We start from the raw sequence: 14,010 nt of genomic DNA on the forward strand, positions 1-14,010 counted from the left end.
CCAATATAGCCTTTTGATGTTCTTTATTAAGAACTCACCAGCTGCTTTATAAGTGGGAGACTTGATTATTACAATTTGGACAATGTTCTCCTTGCCGATTTCTTAAAAAATAATTAATGCAAGAGACAGTTTGGAGAGTGTCTAAAAAGCACCGAGCAAATTTCTCAGCTGGTTGATGGAGGTAGTATGGTGTAGTTGATATTTGAAATCAGGCTGTTGGAGTACTAGAGAATCTGAATATTCTGTTCTTTGGTACTTTAATAGATCTATTGACTGTTTGGTACTTACTACGTTTAGTGACTATAACTGCTGTACATACACGGATTCAAAGGGAGGCAGTTTACCTGGTATTAACTATTTTGTGGGTATCTGGACTGGCATATTCAGGTACAAATTTGATGATGAGAGGGTGACAAAAGAAGATAATAAAAGGGCCTTAGAGGAGCAATATGGTGGTGAGGAAGAGGTATTTAAATTATATTATTATCATAGACCATGCTTTTTTTTCCCTTTTCAATATTTGCCGGTTAACGATTCGAGATTGTGTTTGAACAGTTACCACAGGCAAATCCTGGTTTCAATAACGCTCCATTTAAGTTCACCAAATACTCAAATGCTTATATGTTGGTGTATATTCGTGAAAGTGACAAGGACAAAATCATATGCAATGTGGATGAGAAAGACATTGCAGCACATTTAAGGGTAAGAGTGTATTCTTATCTACATTAAAGACTCCGAAACACTTGCTTTAACGTAGATGGCTGTTTATTTGAAAATAGGTCTTAGAAAACATTTTACCACTCAGCTGTCGCTATCAACTTGATTACACTTGCTTTATCTTTCCTGTATTTTTTTTTCCTCCTTGGTCTCTGTTTCCTAATGAGAAACTGCAGGTCCTATGAACATATTGGGCAAAAATTAAGTGATGTTGAATTTGCTGTGTCATCTACTTTTTATTGTTCTATTATTTAGGTTGCTTTATTTTGGAAATCGGGTATGATTTTCTGCAATGTATTAATGTAGGAGAGGTTAAAGAAAGAACAAGAAGAGAAAGAACACAAAAAGAAAGAAAAAGCAGAAGCTCACCTTTACACTATTATAAAGGTTCTTAGTTCTTGACCTTGACTTCCTAAACTGGCAATTAAATACTGTGTCTTGGACTTTACCATGGTTTTTGAATTAAACCATAAAATTATGTTTGTTATTACTGATATGATATTCTTAGGTCGCACGTGATGAAGACCTGAAAAGGCAGATTGGAAAGGATATTTACTTTGATCTTGTAGATCATGACAAAGTTAGAAGTTTCAGAGTCCAAAAGCAGACAACTTTTAATCTTTTCAAGGTATCTTCTGCAGTCATGCTCTTTTTCTTGGTCTTGATATTGCATTGTTTTTTCATTTAAGAATTTAGAGTGAAGGGCACATTATATTAGCCTTATAGAAAGTGCCATAAAACATACGAGTATGATATTGAGATATGTAATTTAAAATAATCAGAAGACTGGGAACTATTGCTGATGCAGCTTAAAAATACACTGAAAACAGAATGAAATGGAGTTACAAACTGATAATACCTTCCCACTTTAAAATATCAATTTAGGCTTAACTCAAGGCTACACAATTTGTTCATAAGGTGAGGATTGCATGCACTTATATATTTGTTTGTGGGATCTCCAACATACCTCGTTATACTAAGGACGGGACATCTCAAGCATGAGACTAAATGTTTGTGGATAGTTTAATAATAGCTCGATAACAGACGACACAATAGTCTCAACAAACATTGCTGCAATAGGCTCTAATTCCATATAAAAAGTGAATTTAGGTCCAACTCAACCCTATCAAATTAGCTTGTATAATGAGTTTTGCACTCACTCATACCCTAACTCTTTTTGTTAATACTTTTTAGCATGTAATGTCAATGATATGATTTTATTACATCAAATAATGAAATATGATTTTATCATTAAATATTGATTTTGTTCCTTATGATTACTATGCTTTTTGAACTATTAATGTCACAAGTCCTTTCAATGGTGAAGTTTTGTGCACACATTTTAAGAAGTGAAATTTTTAGTAGGGAGCGATGGAAAGAGAAATTTCCAAATAATTTTCTCATAATCATATATTAGAAAAGATGTTTGATTGGATGCTTATCGATATGCTTAATGGTATAACGTATCCTACATGTTAGTGTTCTATCCGATAGCTGATATTAGAGCTTAGGGACAATTGCTGAAGGAAAGATTGTTAGAATTTACGTCTGTTGCTATGATGGTGATTATGTGGCAATGTTATCAAATTTCGGCCATGGTGGCGCCATGGCGGAAATCGGTTGCGGTTTCCCAACCTACCGCCACAACATGACGGAGGCGAAGCGGGTTTTCTGTGGCAGCTTGTGGCGGCCACTTTTTGCATGGCGGCTGGCGGTGGTGAAACGGTAATGGCGAAAAAGGAGAACTGAAGAAAGAGATAAACAGTAGCAAAGTGGAAGAGATAGTGCTGTTACTGTGTCTGAGAAGAGATGAGTAGTGTGGGAGATGAGATAGGCAGTGGCTGGCACACATAAACCCTAATTTCATCCTTCTATGCATTTTACTCTACATCAGTTTTACAAGGTTTAATTTGGGTCAGACCCACTATCATTATTTGACCTAACCTAAGCCCAAAAACCCTCCTCTCTTATTCTTTTATATTTTACTGTGGCCCTTCTCTTATTTTTTTACCAGTTACTGGTGCAGTAAAATATTACTGATGGAGTTAAATATCAATTAAAACATCTCTTCTCTTATTCTTTCAACTTTGGCCTTAGTTACTGCAGCTAACAACCACAACTGCCACCACTAGTTGCTGCTGCCTGCCATTGTCAGCCACTGCCGCCTGCCGCCTGCCGTCACAATCAGCCACCGCCGCCTGCCTCCGGCTGCCAGTTAGCCACTGCCGCCACTGTCAACTCCTTTTTTTCAAATTTTTTTCTACTTCTCTTCTTTCTCTATAATTATTTTTTCAAAAATTATACTTTCCGCTGCGGTGGTGGTTGTGTTTTGTTTCACGTACGACTCTGTTCGTTTTTATTCGTCTTCTGCTCGTGTTTGGGTGCTCGCGTTTGTAGTGCGGTGGTCTAGTATTTCGATGTTGGTGTAGAGGGGTGTTTTCACGTTTCAAGGTAGGGAGGGTGATTTTTTTTCTTTGATAGTAATGACTTGAGTGATGTAGATCGTTGAGATGATGATGATGATGAAATGTGAATGATTTAGAATAGAATTTTTTTTAGGTTGTTTAGGATACAAGCAACTACACTTATTTTTTGGATGGCTATATTGCAGTACTTGTTTAGTAGCATATAGCCATAGTTAAAGGAATCTTAGGGAGCAACCACACTGTTTTTTGAAGGCTGTGTTGCTCAATTTGTGAAACTATGAGGTTGTTTGTTACAACCACTATTTGACTATGAGGTTGTTTTGTTATTTGTTGTCTCTTTGCATATTTATATATCTTATATATTTAAGTATATGTTAAATTTTTTTAATGTTTATACTGTGTTTCTGAATCGTACGATTCACGATATGATTCACGACTCAAAATTTTAGCTCTCCGATACATGATATAATTCACGATTCAACTACCATGGCGGGTGGGAATAGAGGAGAAAGTGGAAAACATGGATAAGGAGGTGATGGAGTCATGAACGAGGAGATTTTGTTTTAGTAGATGTGGGATTTGGATTTAGGGAAAGATTGATCAATGCCACCAGCCTCCGTAACCATCACTCGAGCCCACCCACCCCCAACCTTTAGGAGAGGCTCTAAACACCATTATTTGTTCTTTGTTATCGAGGAATTTTACATTCTTTTATTTAGTGGACAAAGTTGATACATATTTTGAAGCATAGATGAAATACAATTTTAGTGATTAATTTAGGGACGAAAAACATATTCAACACATTTAATAATCATGTTTAGATTTCTTCTAATTGAACTCGGTAAAAGCTCAGTTTTTTTAATAAAAGAATTGCTCTTATTACTATCTAGGTAGCTAAATGTGGCTGAAGCAGTCGAGATTGTACCTAAGGGCCATAAGGGTTGCCAACTCACATGGCATTTTGATGTTGTGTCTGGAACGAGGCCTCATAGTGGGTCTTAAAGACTAGGCAGTTGGTTTCTCACAAACTGAAACATGTGAAAGGTTCGAAATACCCTCACTTAATGGGTTTCTTGGTTCTCTTAATTCATGTTTAAAGTGTTAAAACATGATATGAAAAAACCTGCTAATGTGAGCTTATGGTGAACACTTTTTGTCCTCTGTCTGCTGGCCAAACTTCTATAGTGGCAGGTTTTTGTTTCTTACTAGTAAGTATTGATATTGTCACATGCGATACACAATACAAATCATACAAATCGTACGAAACAGTATGATTCTTCTCCCTCACGATATGGATTTTTACAACACTTGTTTTTACTCTTGTATCGCTATTGTATAGTGTGATTTGTGCTTAGAATCGCATGAATCGCAATTCTAGTGCATAACGGGCTTGAATAGCACTAAATACGTTTTACTTTGAATTGTGATCAAGTCATGCATCCCAACGCGGTTTGATAAATAGCATCTGTGAGAAGATGAAATATCAAGACAGAGCAGAAGAAACTAGGTGGATCTTAGATGTACATAAGAGAAAAAAGAATAGAAGATAATCAGTGTCAGTGAGACGGGAGAAGATGAAAGAAGATGAAACCAGAAGATGAACAGAGAAGAAGAAGATGGATCGGTTGAAAAACTAAGATGAACAGTGAACACCAACATTAAATCTAAAGTAATAATCTTTTAAGATGTAAATTGTCTTTTCATTTTTTTTTCTCTCTTGCACTCACAAAATTAATCATATCAACTTCTAGTTTTTTTTTTTTTTTTCTAAAAAGAATAATATTTTCTTTTAAAAAAGATAACTATTATTTAAGTTATTATGTAGTGTTATCATATTTTTTGATGTACAATTAATTATTTGATTTTTTTTTTTAATTTTATTTTCTTTATAAAGTAATTCTTAATAATTTTTAAAGTAGTATATATTTATTGCTATATATTTTAATTATATTTTGTAGATGAAATTAATTATTATTTAAGGATTATATTTTCTATAGTTATTCTTATTCTCTTTCAATCTAGATTTAACAAAGGAGTTGGGTATCACAGCCCAATCCAACCATTATAACATTAACCTAAGCTGCCCATTACACAACCATTTCTTTTGAATATATTTGTTATTGTTAATTACATCTTTTTACATGTTTCTATGTCCTATATGTTAATTTTTGTAAATGGGTATGAATCTTACGATTCATGATATGAAACCCGATTCAAAAAAGAAAAAAAGCCCTCCACTAAATTGTATCCTTATTCAACTTCCATGCTTTTGTTTCATTTTTCTTTTCCCTATTTTTCCTATTCTATTTCTGGTTTTTCAAAACAACTTTTATTGTTATTTATTGGGTTAAATATGTTTTTGGTCCCTTAAAATATGTTTTTGGGTCAAACATGTTTTTTGGCTAACATTAAAGTGAAAGTGTCTCAAACGGTATAAATAACTTAAATGCTATTATAAAATGCGTTTAAAACGTTAAATAAACTTAACAAAATTTGGTTAAAAAGATTAAATCCAAACAACTTATTTAGAGTTAAGGGATCAACAAATTATTTAACCCTTATTTATTTTATTCAGTGTTTTGGTTTTATTATATTAGAAGGTTAATCGTGTTTAGTGTATGATCTTTTGTGTTTTGTTTTCTGTTTCAGCTTTTATATACTTGTATATTAATTATTTTAATATGTTTAAATATTAGAATGGCAGGGTTCGCCAGCCGCTATCGCACTTTTGGGGTTGGCTGCTCTGGGAATGACAATTGTGATTACCTTTTACAACTTTAAAATTTGTGACTTACATTCTCCTTTCATAAGAATTGAAGACTTGAAAAGCATAGCCAAATTCTATTGAATATTACATCATGTAACTTTTTGGGGAAAACCTAAATATGTAATCAACTACCGTTAGAGTATGAAAAGGGTATGTTAACGAGGTACAAACGTTACAGCTTATAGTATCTTAGAATGTGAGTTCCAAAAAGCTATGTTGTAAAGTGAGAATTGTGTTGTACTTATGTACTATAATTTGACCGTATATGTGAGATCTGGAAATTAGAAGGATATAACTAAATGTATCATATGAATCTATATGATCAGTTTCTGTTGTAGTAATAATTTAAAATGTTAGTGATGGTTGCATTGTTTATTATAGAGGATTTCTCTAAATACTTTATATCGTAATTTTATTTTAATGCCCATTTTTGCATATTGTTTGATATACAGGAAGAGGTTGCAAAAGAATTTGATGTTCCAGTTCAATTTCAGCGCTATTGGATATGGGCAAAGCGGCAAAACCATACATATCGTCCTAACAGACCATTGACACCTGCTGAGGAAGCACAATCTGTAAATTCTCATGTTTGCTTGGATATTTTGTTTGTACTTTGTCCCTTTTATTTTTCTGCTGACTAATTGTTTCTTGATTCAATATGAAGATGGTTTACAATTATATTAAGGTCCTTCAACCATTTGGTTAATTTTTTGAATTATAGCTTTGTTTTTGTGTTACTATGGAAGCCTGTTAGTTTTGTGATTGTGGTGCTATCTTGCTATATGTTTATTTCATTGAGGGCTGGCCTAATTGTTCGTGAGTTGCTTTTTGTTTTTCACTTTCCCCATTAAAGTAATTATTCTTGAAAGTAAAAATCAATGTTTCAGTAGTATTGTCCATATTAATTGTTTTGGATCCTAGGATTTATATTCCTTGTTCTGGAAATGCTCTGTTGTCTTTTAATTATTATCTGTGTTGGTGCTAGGTTATATGAAATGAAAAATTGTATGATTGAAGTTTTTCTCAATGTACTTCACGGTATTGCAGGTTGGACAATTGAGAGAAGTATCAAACAAGGTTCACAATGCAGAATTAAAATTGTTTTTGGAAGTGGAGACGGGGATGGTAACATTTGTATTATTGAAATTATATACTAATTTAATATTATGAAATTTTAATGTACAAATCAAAACAATCCTGTTGAAAATCTGCATTCATATTTAGGATTCTTGTCCCATTGCACCGCCTGAAAAGACCAAGGATGATATATTGCTTTTCTTCAAGCTATATGATCCTGAAAAGGAGGAGCTGCGGTACTGAGTAATTTCTTTATTTCAACATTTTTATGAAACCTAGGCTGACCTAAGATTTATTTCATTATCATGGCAGTTATGTTGGAAGGATCTTTGTTAAGTGTACTGGCAAGCCATTGGAAATCTTAACGAGGTTAAATGAAATGGCTGGTTATGACCCTGAAGAAGATATTGCACTTTATGAGGTTGGTTTGTATTGATTCCTTTAACTCTGTTGTAACTCAATGAAACAGCTAAATATGTAGTGAGGATGATAATCAAGTTGGTCTTTGACTTAAATTCTAACATTTTGGCTTTCATGCTACTTGAATTTTTGTTTTTCTTTTTCTGTCTACTCTTTTTCCCATTTTAATAACTGAGAAACGTTGGAACTTCTTACATTTGATTTATTAATTTAGTCGTAAATCTTGCTGTTTGTATTTTAGATTGAGTGTCACTTAGTTATCAATTTGCACATGGCATATAACTTGTGCCAATTAGCTCCTTACCTTTTCAACCTGTGGGCTCAGATTCAGTAATATATTTTTATTTTTTGTGTTCTGTCGTTGTTTTAGCCTCTAAATTTGCTGGTGGATGGTTTTGACATATTTGCTTTGTAACTAATAGAGTGAGAGAGATAAAGAATGAATATGAAGAAAAGAGGGAGATCTAAAAATACGATTCAATATCAACTGTGATTTCCAATGCTGTTAAAATCATGAGTAAACTCACACGATCTTGTGAGTTTGCGCCACCAAGCAAGCTAATGCAGAGGCTGGATCGGAAGTTCAGTAGCTTAGAGAGATTATGCAAGTATGCTTGCTGGATCGGCCGATCGTTTTCTGCTAGGATTGCGTTTTGCATTCAAGATAACCATTATCAGTGCCACCATCGCAATTACTGGCTGTCGCCACCTTACATTCACTGGCACTCATGGCCCCATCAATCATCGGCGATCACCACCCTTGCGATTTTTGCCTTATCCGTCAAGATCCCTTACAATCTTCACCCTCGCTGTTGCTGTTGTCCGTGCTCTCCGTCCTCACCGCGTTGCCCTCAATAGTCGCCTTCGCAGTCATTCTTGCTGCTCTCTAATCTTCTTCTCGCTTTTTCTCTCCCCCTGCCTCTGTTGCTTTTGCTGTTCTGCTTTCCTTGGTGGTTCTGATGGCAGCTCGGGTTTACTTAGAATTGGAAGGAAAAAAAGGCATAACCATTTTTTAGAATTTATTGAGTGTTTTATGTATGACCATTTTATTAATTAAGAACCTATTTTTTGGCTGTGACGAACCCATTTTATGAATTACGTAGGAGTTATTTTTAATGATGCACCTATTTATGAATATATTTTTTCATTTACTCAGATCTTACAACTCGAGTTACAATTCTCGAGTTTGACAACATTGGTGATCGCATAAGTATAGCTATATATAGCTATAGGTGTTACTTAATGCTGACTCAGTGTTGTAACTAGTAAAGTCCTGTAACTAAATAAAAGGAAAAATTGGTTGTAAAAACTTGTAGCTAAAACAGAAGGGCTAAACAGAATATAACGACATTGGAATGAAATGTAAAATGCCAAATACAGTGAATTCGCTATAGTATCTCTAATCTCTTACAGTAACATATCAGTGCTATATGTTATAGAAAATTAATTTGTTCCTGCATTATGTAAAATGGGCAGGACCTTATAAAGGATGGATACTGAATTATAGCCCTTTGTGTTGTAACCTTGCCACAGTCGTATCAATATTGGATACTACATGACACCAAATATTTTTTATGACATTCATCATTTTTCTTCCCACTTGTTTTAGTTAAACCAATATTACCAAAATTTGATGTCTATAATGTCTTGTACGAATCTTGAATTCTCCCATAACTATTATTTTATGTTAAATTCATATTTTCTTTTTGTTGCATTTATAGCTTGCCTTATGTTTTTGAAATTTTCCTCATCACTGTTTTGAGACATATGTGTCCTGTGTTATATCCATGCTTTGTATTCATTTTTATGATCTGAGACTGGGCTGTGCCATTACTGAATTGACTGACTTTATTTGCAGGAAATTAAGTTTGAACCAAACGTCATGTGCGAACCTATTGACAAGAAAGTAACATTTCGAACTAGCCAGGTGAGTTATATCCATAATTGATGCTCGATTTGTTTCAGTTTTTGAAAATAATTCATGGGAATGGTATTACTAGAAATAATAATTGCGAAGGCTGATTGACCAAAACATTCTGGGGACTGACACCAACTGCAGTGGTGATGAGGAGTTGCTAGATTCCTGTGATAGGTCATCAGCTATTGCCAACTTCTGGCAGTAGTGGCGTGTAGTTTCCAAGATGTGGCAATAGGAGACTGCATGAGGTTGTCTCCTCTGAAAATTAGATGGTTTAGTTAGATTGATGACCAGTTTAATTTTTTCTGGACAACTTTCATGTAAGAAATATTCTCATGCTAAGAGAATAGAGCAAACCTACCCCTACCTCCTTCCTTGGGAATGAAACTAGTATGGGACTCTTCGGCAAAATATATTCTGGGCAATCAATAATTGGGAATGTTTCAGTAATAACCATAGAATCCACTATTGTGTGTTCGGATTCCCACTATTGCAAAACCAAATGCCTCAAGTTAGTTTATTGGCTTATATTCCATATTTGCAGCTGGAAGATGGTGATATCATATGCTTTCAGAAGGCTTCGTCTATGGATAGTGGGGAAAATGTCCGGTATCCAGATGTACCCTCGTATTTGGAATATGTGCACAATCGCCAGGTACATTCATTTTTTTGTTACTTTATACAAATTTGTTTGGTTTTTGGTGATCTGGACATGAAACTTCCCAAAATGCAGTAATGTTTTTACGTTGACTTATCTTGCCCTCTGTTGAATGCAATGTTGAATCCATATATATATATATATATATATATATTATAATAAAATAGGTAAATCAGTGTAAGTTGAATATAGTGAATTTTCTCCATGTCATTTATTCAAGTTCCACTTTTCAGTACATGCCCGTGCTTGTGCATATCTGTATGTGTAATTAATTAAGCTCTCAAATTTCATGTTAATAGTGAAATAAGACCTGAAATTGCTTATATATTTTATGCATTCTTAGGTGGTTCACTTTCGATCTCTGGATAGACCTAAAGAAGATGACTTTTTCTTGGAGATGTAAGCATATTGACAGCTTATTTCTTCAAATGGTTAAAATATATACTGTATGTAATTTTATATAGTACAAGGCTTTTACACTTTCCTAATTACTAATGTCTAGGTCAAGGCTTTTTACCTATGATGATGTAGTGGAGAGAGTAGCCCAACAACTTGGTTTGGATGATCCGTCCAAAATACGGCTGACACCACACAACTGCTACTCTCAGCAACCAAAACCCCAGCCTATTAAATACCGAGGGGTAGAACATTTGTCTGATATGTTAGTTCATTACAATCAGGTAGTTATTTATAAATTAATAATAATTTTTTCTTCTGGAAAGACAATAGATCTTATTCCTATCTTCAATGTCAGACCTCAGATATATTATACTATGAAGTACTTGACATCCCTTTACCAGAATTACAAGGTTTGAAAACTCTGAAAGTTGCATTTCATCATGCCATTAAAGATGAAGTGAGTATGCTGACCAGATTTCTCTTTCCATTTTTTTGTAAAATTTTTTCTTTATAGCAGCTTTATGTTTTTCTTTATATATTTTTGTCAGGTGATTATTCATACTATCCGACTCCCAAAGCAGAGCACCGTTGGGGATGTCCTGGATGATCTTAAAACAAAGGTGAAATTCTTAAGCTTTGATTCTTTAATTTACCTACGTACACAACCCTATGGTCATAAGTCACAAATGCACACAAGTATCATGTGTGGCTTCTTCTGTAGTTGAAAGGGAAATCAGGTAGTGTCAAACTTCTGTGTTTAGAGGGGGCAAACCGTCACTCCATGAGCTAGCATTTTCGGGTTGAGTTTACCCAATTCCAAGACCCAACCATATTACTGGGTTAGTGGTCGAGGCATTGTAGTAGTGATTGGATCATTGGGCGTTACCCGATCTACATTAATATACATATGTGTGTCTAACATAGTTTGACAAATATACTCCTAATTTAATATCTTTATCCTAAGAAAGTTCTAATAACGAAATAATTAAAGTTCACTACAATATAATTCCGTATAGTGTTTGACTTTTTAAACAATAAGCTCCATTTACTATGAACCTGGTCAAATACATTTCTGATCCAAACACTAATCCGGTCAGTATGGTTTGTGACTTTGGCTGGGACTGCAATCTAGGGCAAATGCCATGTTTTCCTTATAAAGCTGCCAACTTTACCTCCATTAATAACTTCTAGACTGCAATCTATATTTTTTTTTTATACATCATATACCCATTTATTACCATTGCTCAGGTAGAGTTATCTTATCCTGAAGCGGAACTTAGGTTGCTTGAAGTGTTCTATCACAAAATATATAAGGTAAAGCATTACTTTCATTGATGACTTGTGGATTTGTTATTAATATTTGTTATTGTTCCAAAATAATCATCGGGAAATGTTGGTTAAATATACTGTTTAGTATAATCCTACCCTTGCCTATCTGTTTTGGTTTGTGCTTTTGATCACCACAAAATAGCAGAGTTTTATTGTAGAAATATCGTTTTCATTTCCTGCCCTCTGCCTGTGCAGGTCTTCCCTCCCAATGAAAAGATTGAAAACATTAATGATCAATACTGGACATTACGAGCGGAGCAGGTAGGAATTCGAAACAAGGGAGATAGCATCTTAATATAATGAAGTATTCCTGTTTTTATTGTTGAAATGATGACACTGCTTGGCTCTTATATATATATATATATATATATATATATATATATATATATATCATATTATACTAGTATTGTTCAATTTCCCTCCCAATATAATTGTAATACATGCATGGTCATTTTCAAATTTAATAGATTCCAGAGGAAGAGAAAAATCTTGGTTCTCATGATCGTCTAATCCATGTGTACCATTTCACTAAAGACACAGCTCAAAACCAAATGGTAACTAGTTTTGATTGATATATCTTTTATTATTAAATTTAATGTCCTTCATATTGCGTGCTGATATTAATCATATGACCAGTATTATATTTTTGTTTTCCCTTCAAAATTTACAGCAAATTCAAAACTTTGGGGAACCTTTTTTTCTGGTTATACATGAAGGAGAAACTCTAGCTGAAATTAAAGTGCGAATACAAAAGAAACTTCAAGTTCCTGATGATGAGTTTGGCAAGGTATTTACTCATACTTCCAGCTACTTTTGTAATTTTGTTTGCTTGACGGTTTAAAGGAGAAAAAAATTAGTATATCTGATTTCAATTTCCCCAACTCTTAATATTTTCTCGTTTGGGCAGTGGAAGTTTGCATTTCTATCACTAGGGCGTCCGGAATACCTTCAGGATTCTGACATTGTATCCAGTCGGTTTCAGGTGGGGTGATATGAAACTTAATTGAAAACATTTTTATTAAAACAAATTAACATTGTATTTTTATTTAATTTTTTTGTTATCTTTTAATAGAGAAGAGATGTTTATGGTGCTTGGGAGCAATATCTTGGGTTGGAGCATACTGACAATGCTCCTAAAAGATCATATGCTGTGAACCAGGTTAGTGAGTGTTTTGACGAGCAAGTTTCCTGAAGGAGAATTTGGTTTTGTTTACTACAATGAACATTATATGGGTTTTTGTTTTCAGAATCGGCACACGTTTGAGAAGCCAGTAAAGATTTATAATTAGGAAAGTGGTATTGATAAGTTGATGCATGGAATGAATTCAGCATTATTATATATCTATGGGCTTGTAAACTTGGGGAAGATGGCAAAAGGCTACTATGTATAGGACTAATGAAATCAGCAATTGAGGTGGTGTCTGCAGACTTTAAGTTAGTAATGTGGTTATGTAATTCTTTGTGTCTCAACGTCTTGTATCTGCCAACCACAGCGCCTTGAGCTTTTTACTACCGATTTTGTATGGAGGTTCTTCAAGTTGAGGTCATTGATCATTGTCGCTGAAACTGTATCAGTACATAAGTTTTTTGGATTAGTGAGTGTATACAGGGTATAGTTGCTTGACTTTTGTCATTTTTCTTCATTGCTTCCTGATTTTGTCCAGTTAGAAGTGTTAATCTAAGTTAAGTAAGGGCTGCATAATGCTGTAGCACAGACACCTTTTTTTTCATGTAATGTAAAAGATTTACCAGTCACCATAAAATTCACTAGTAAATCTTTATCACATAATTATGCTTTTTTTTCTCTACAGATAGAGTCCACTAGTTTCTTAAGTTCCCTTAATTTATATTAGTTTAAAGAAAATATTAATCCTGGCTTCATCGAAATATGCATACCACGTTAGTGGTTGCAGCAGTGCTAGAGATCCTTTTAAAACTTCTTTTCTTAAAGCGATTATTTCCTCGGTCTCAAACGTATATTTTAAATTATTAAAAGAGTTATATTACATTGAAACTACTTTTGTTAACTAATGACGTGTTATTTGAAAGTCAACATATTTTCATAAAAACTCTGGGGATTTACATAAAATTCTGGATAATGAACTTTCATAAAATATTCAAATTTCGACTCATCTACTACTAATTAAAAATTCAAGAGATGCAAACTAAGAAAATTTGCTCATATAATAAAACATTAAAAGATGAATAAATTAAATGCTTTCCGTGACAACAAACAATAAGGAGGCTTAAACTAATCAATCATCAAATAGATACAATAAAATAGTTATCTTTAGCTCCA

General features: G+C 33.8%; 1 protein-coding gene across 2 annotated transcripts in view; it reads left to right on the forward strand.

The window, feature by feature from the left end:
• Positions 1-13,519, forward strand: part of LOC114187572 (ubiquitin C-terminal hydrolase 13-like) — a 33,449-nt gene extending 19,930 nt beyond the window's left edge. For both annotated transcript variants that reach the window (XM_028075847.2, XM_028075848.2), the window contains exons 12-32: positions 388-466; positions 556-702; positions 1,024-1,104; positions 1,226-1,345; positions 6,363-6,485; positions 6,958-7,035; positions 7,135-7,223; positions 7,300-7,408; positions 9,266-9,334; positions 9,870-9,980; positions 10,327-10,382; positions 10,486-10,663; positions 10,738-10,839; positions 10,931-11,002; positions 11,631-11,696; positions 11,907-11,972; positions 12,179-12,265; positions 12,382-12,498; positions 12,619-12,693; positions 12,784-12,870; positions 12,959-13,519. In XM_028075847.2, the coding sequence (XP_027931648.1) occupies positions 388-466; positions 556-702; positions 1,024-1,104; positions 1,226-1,345; positions 6,363-6,485; positions 6,958-7,035; positions 7,135-7,223; positions 7,300-7,408; positions 9,266-9,334; positions 9,870-9,980; positions 10,327-10,382; positions 10,486-10,663; positions 10,738-10,839; positions 10,931-11,002; positions 11,631-11,696; positions 11,907-11,972; positions 12,179-12,265; positions 12,382-12,498; positions 12,619-12,693; positions 12,784-12,870; positions 12,959-13,000 (1,954 nt within the window). In that variant the 3' untranslated portion in view covers positions 13,001-13,519. The remainder of the gene's footprint in view (positions 1-387; positions 467-555; positions 703-1,023; positions 1,105-1,225; positions 1,346-6,362; positions 6,486-6,957; positions 7,036-7,134; positions 7,224-7,299; positions 7,409-9,265; positions 9,335-9,869; positions 9,981-10,326; positions 10,383-10,485; positions 10,664-10,737; positions 10,840-10,930; positions 11,003-11,630; positions 11,697-11,906; positions 11,973-12,178; positions 12,266-12,381; positions 12,499-12,618; positions 12,694-12,783; positions 12,871-12,958) is intronic.
• Positions 13,520-14,010: the final 491 nt, after the last annotated feature.

This window comes from Vigna unguiculata, chromosome 6 (genome assembly GCF_037176805.1).
Source record: "Vigna unguiculata cultivar grain cowpea cultivar isolate G323 ecotype 2 chromosome 6, ASM3717680v1, whole genome shotgun sequence".
Classification (NCBI taxonomy): Eukaryota; Viridiplantae; Streptophyta; class Magnoliopsida; order Fabales; family Fabaceae; genus Vigna; species Vigna unguiculata.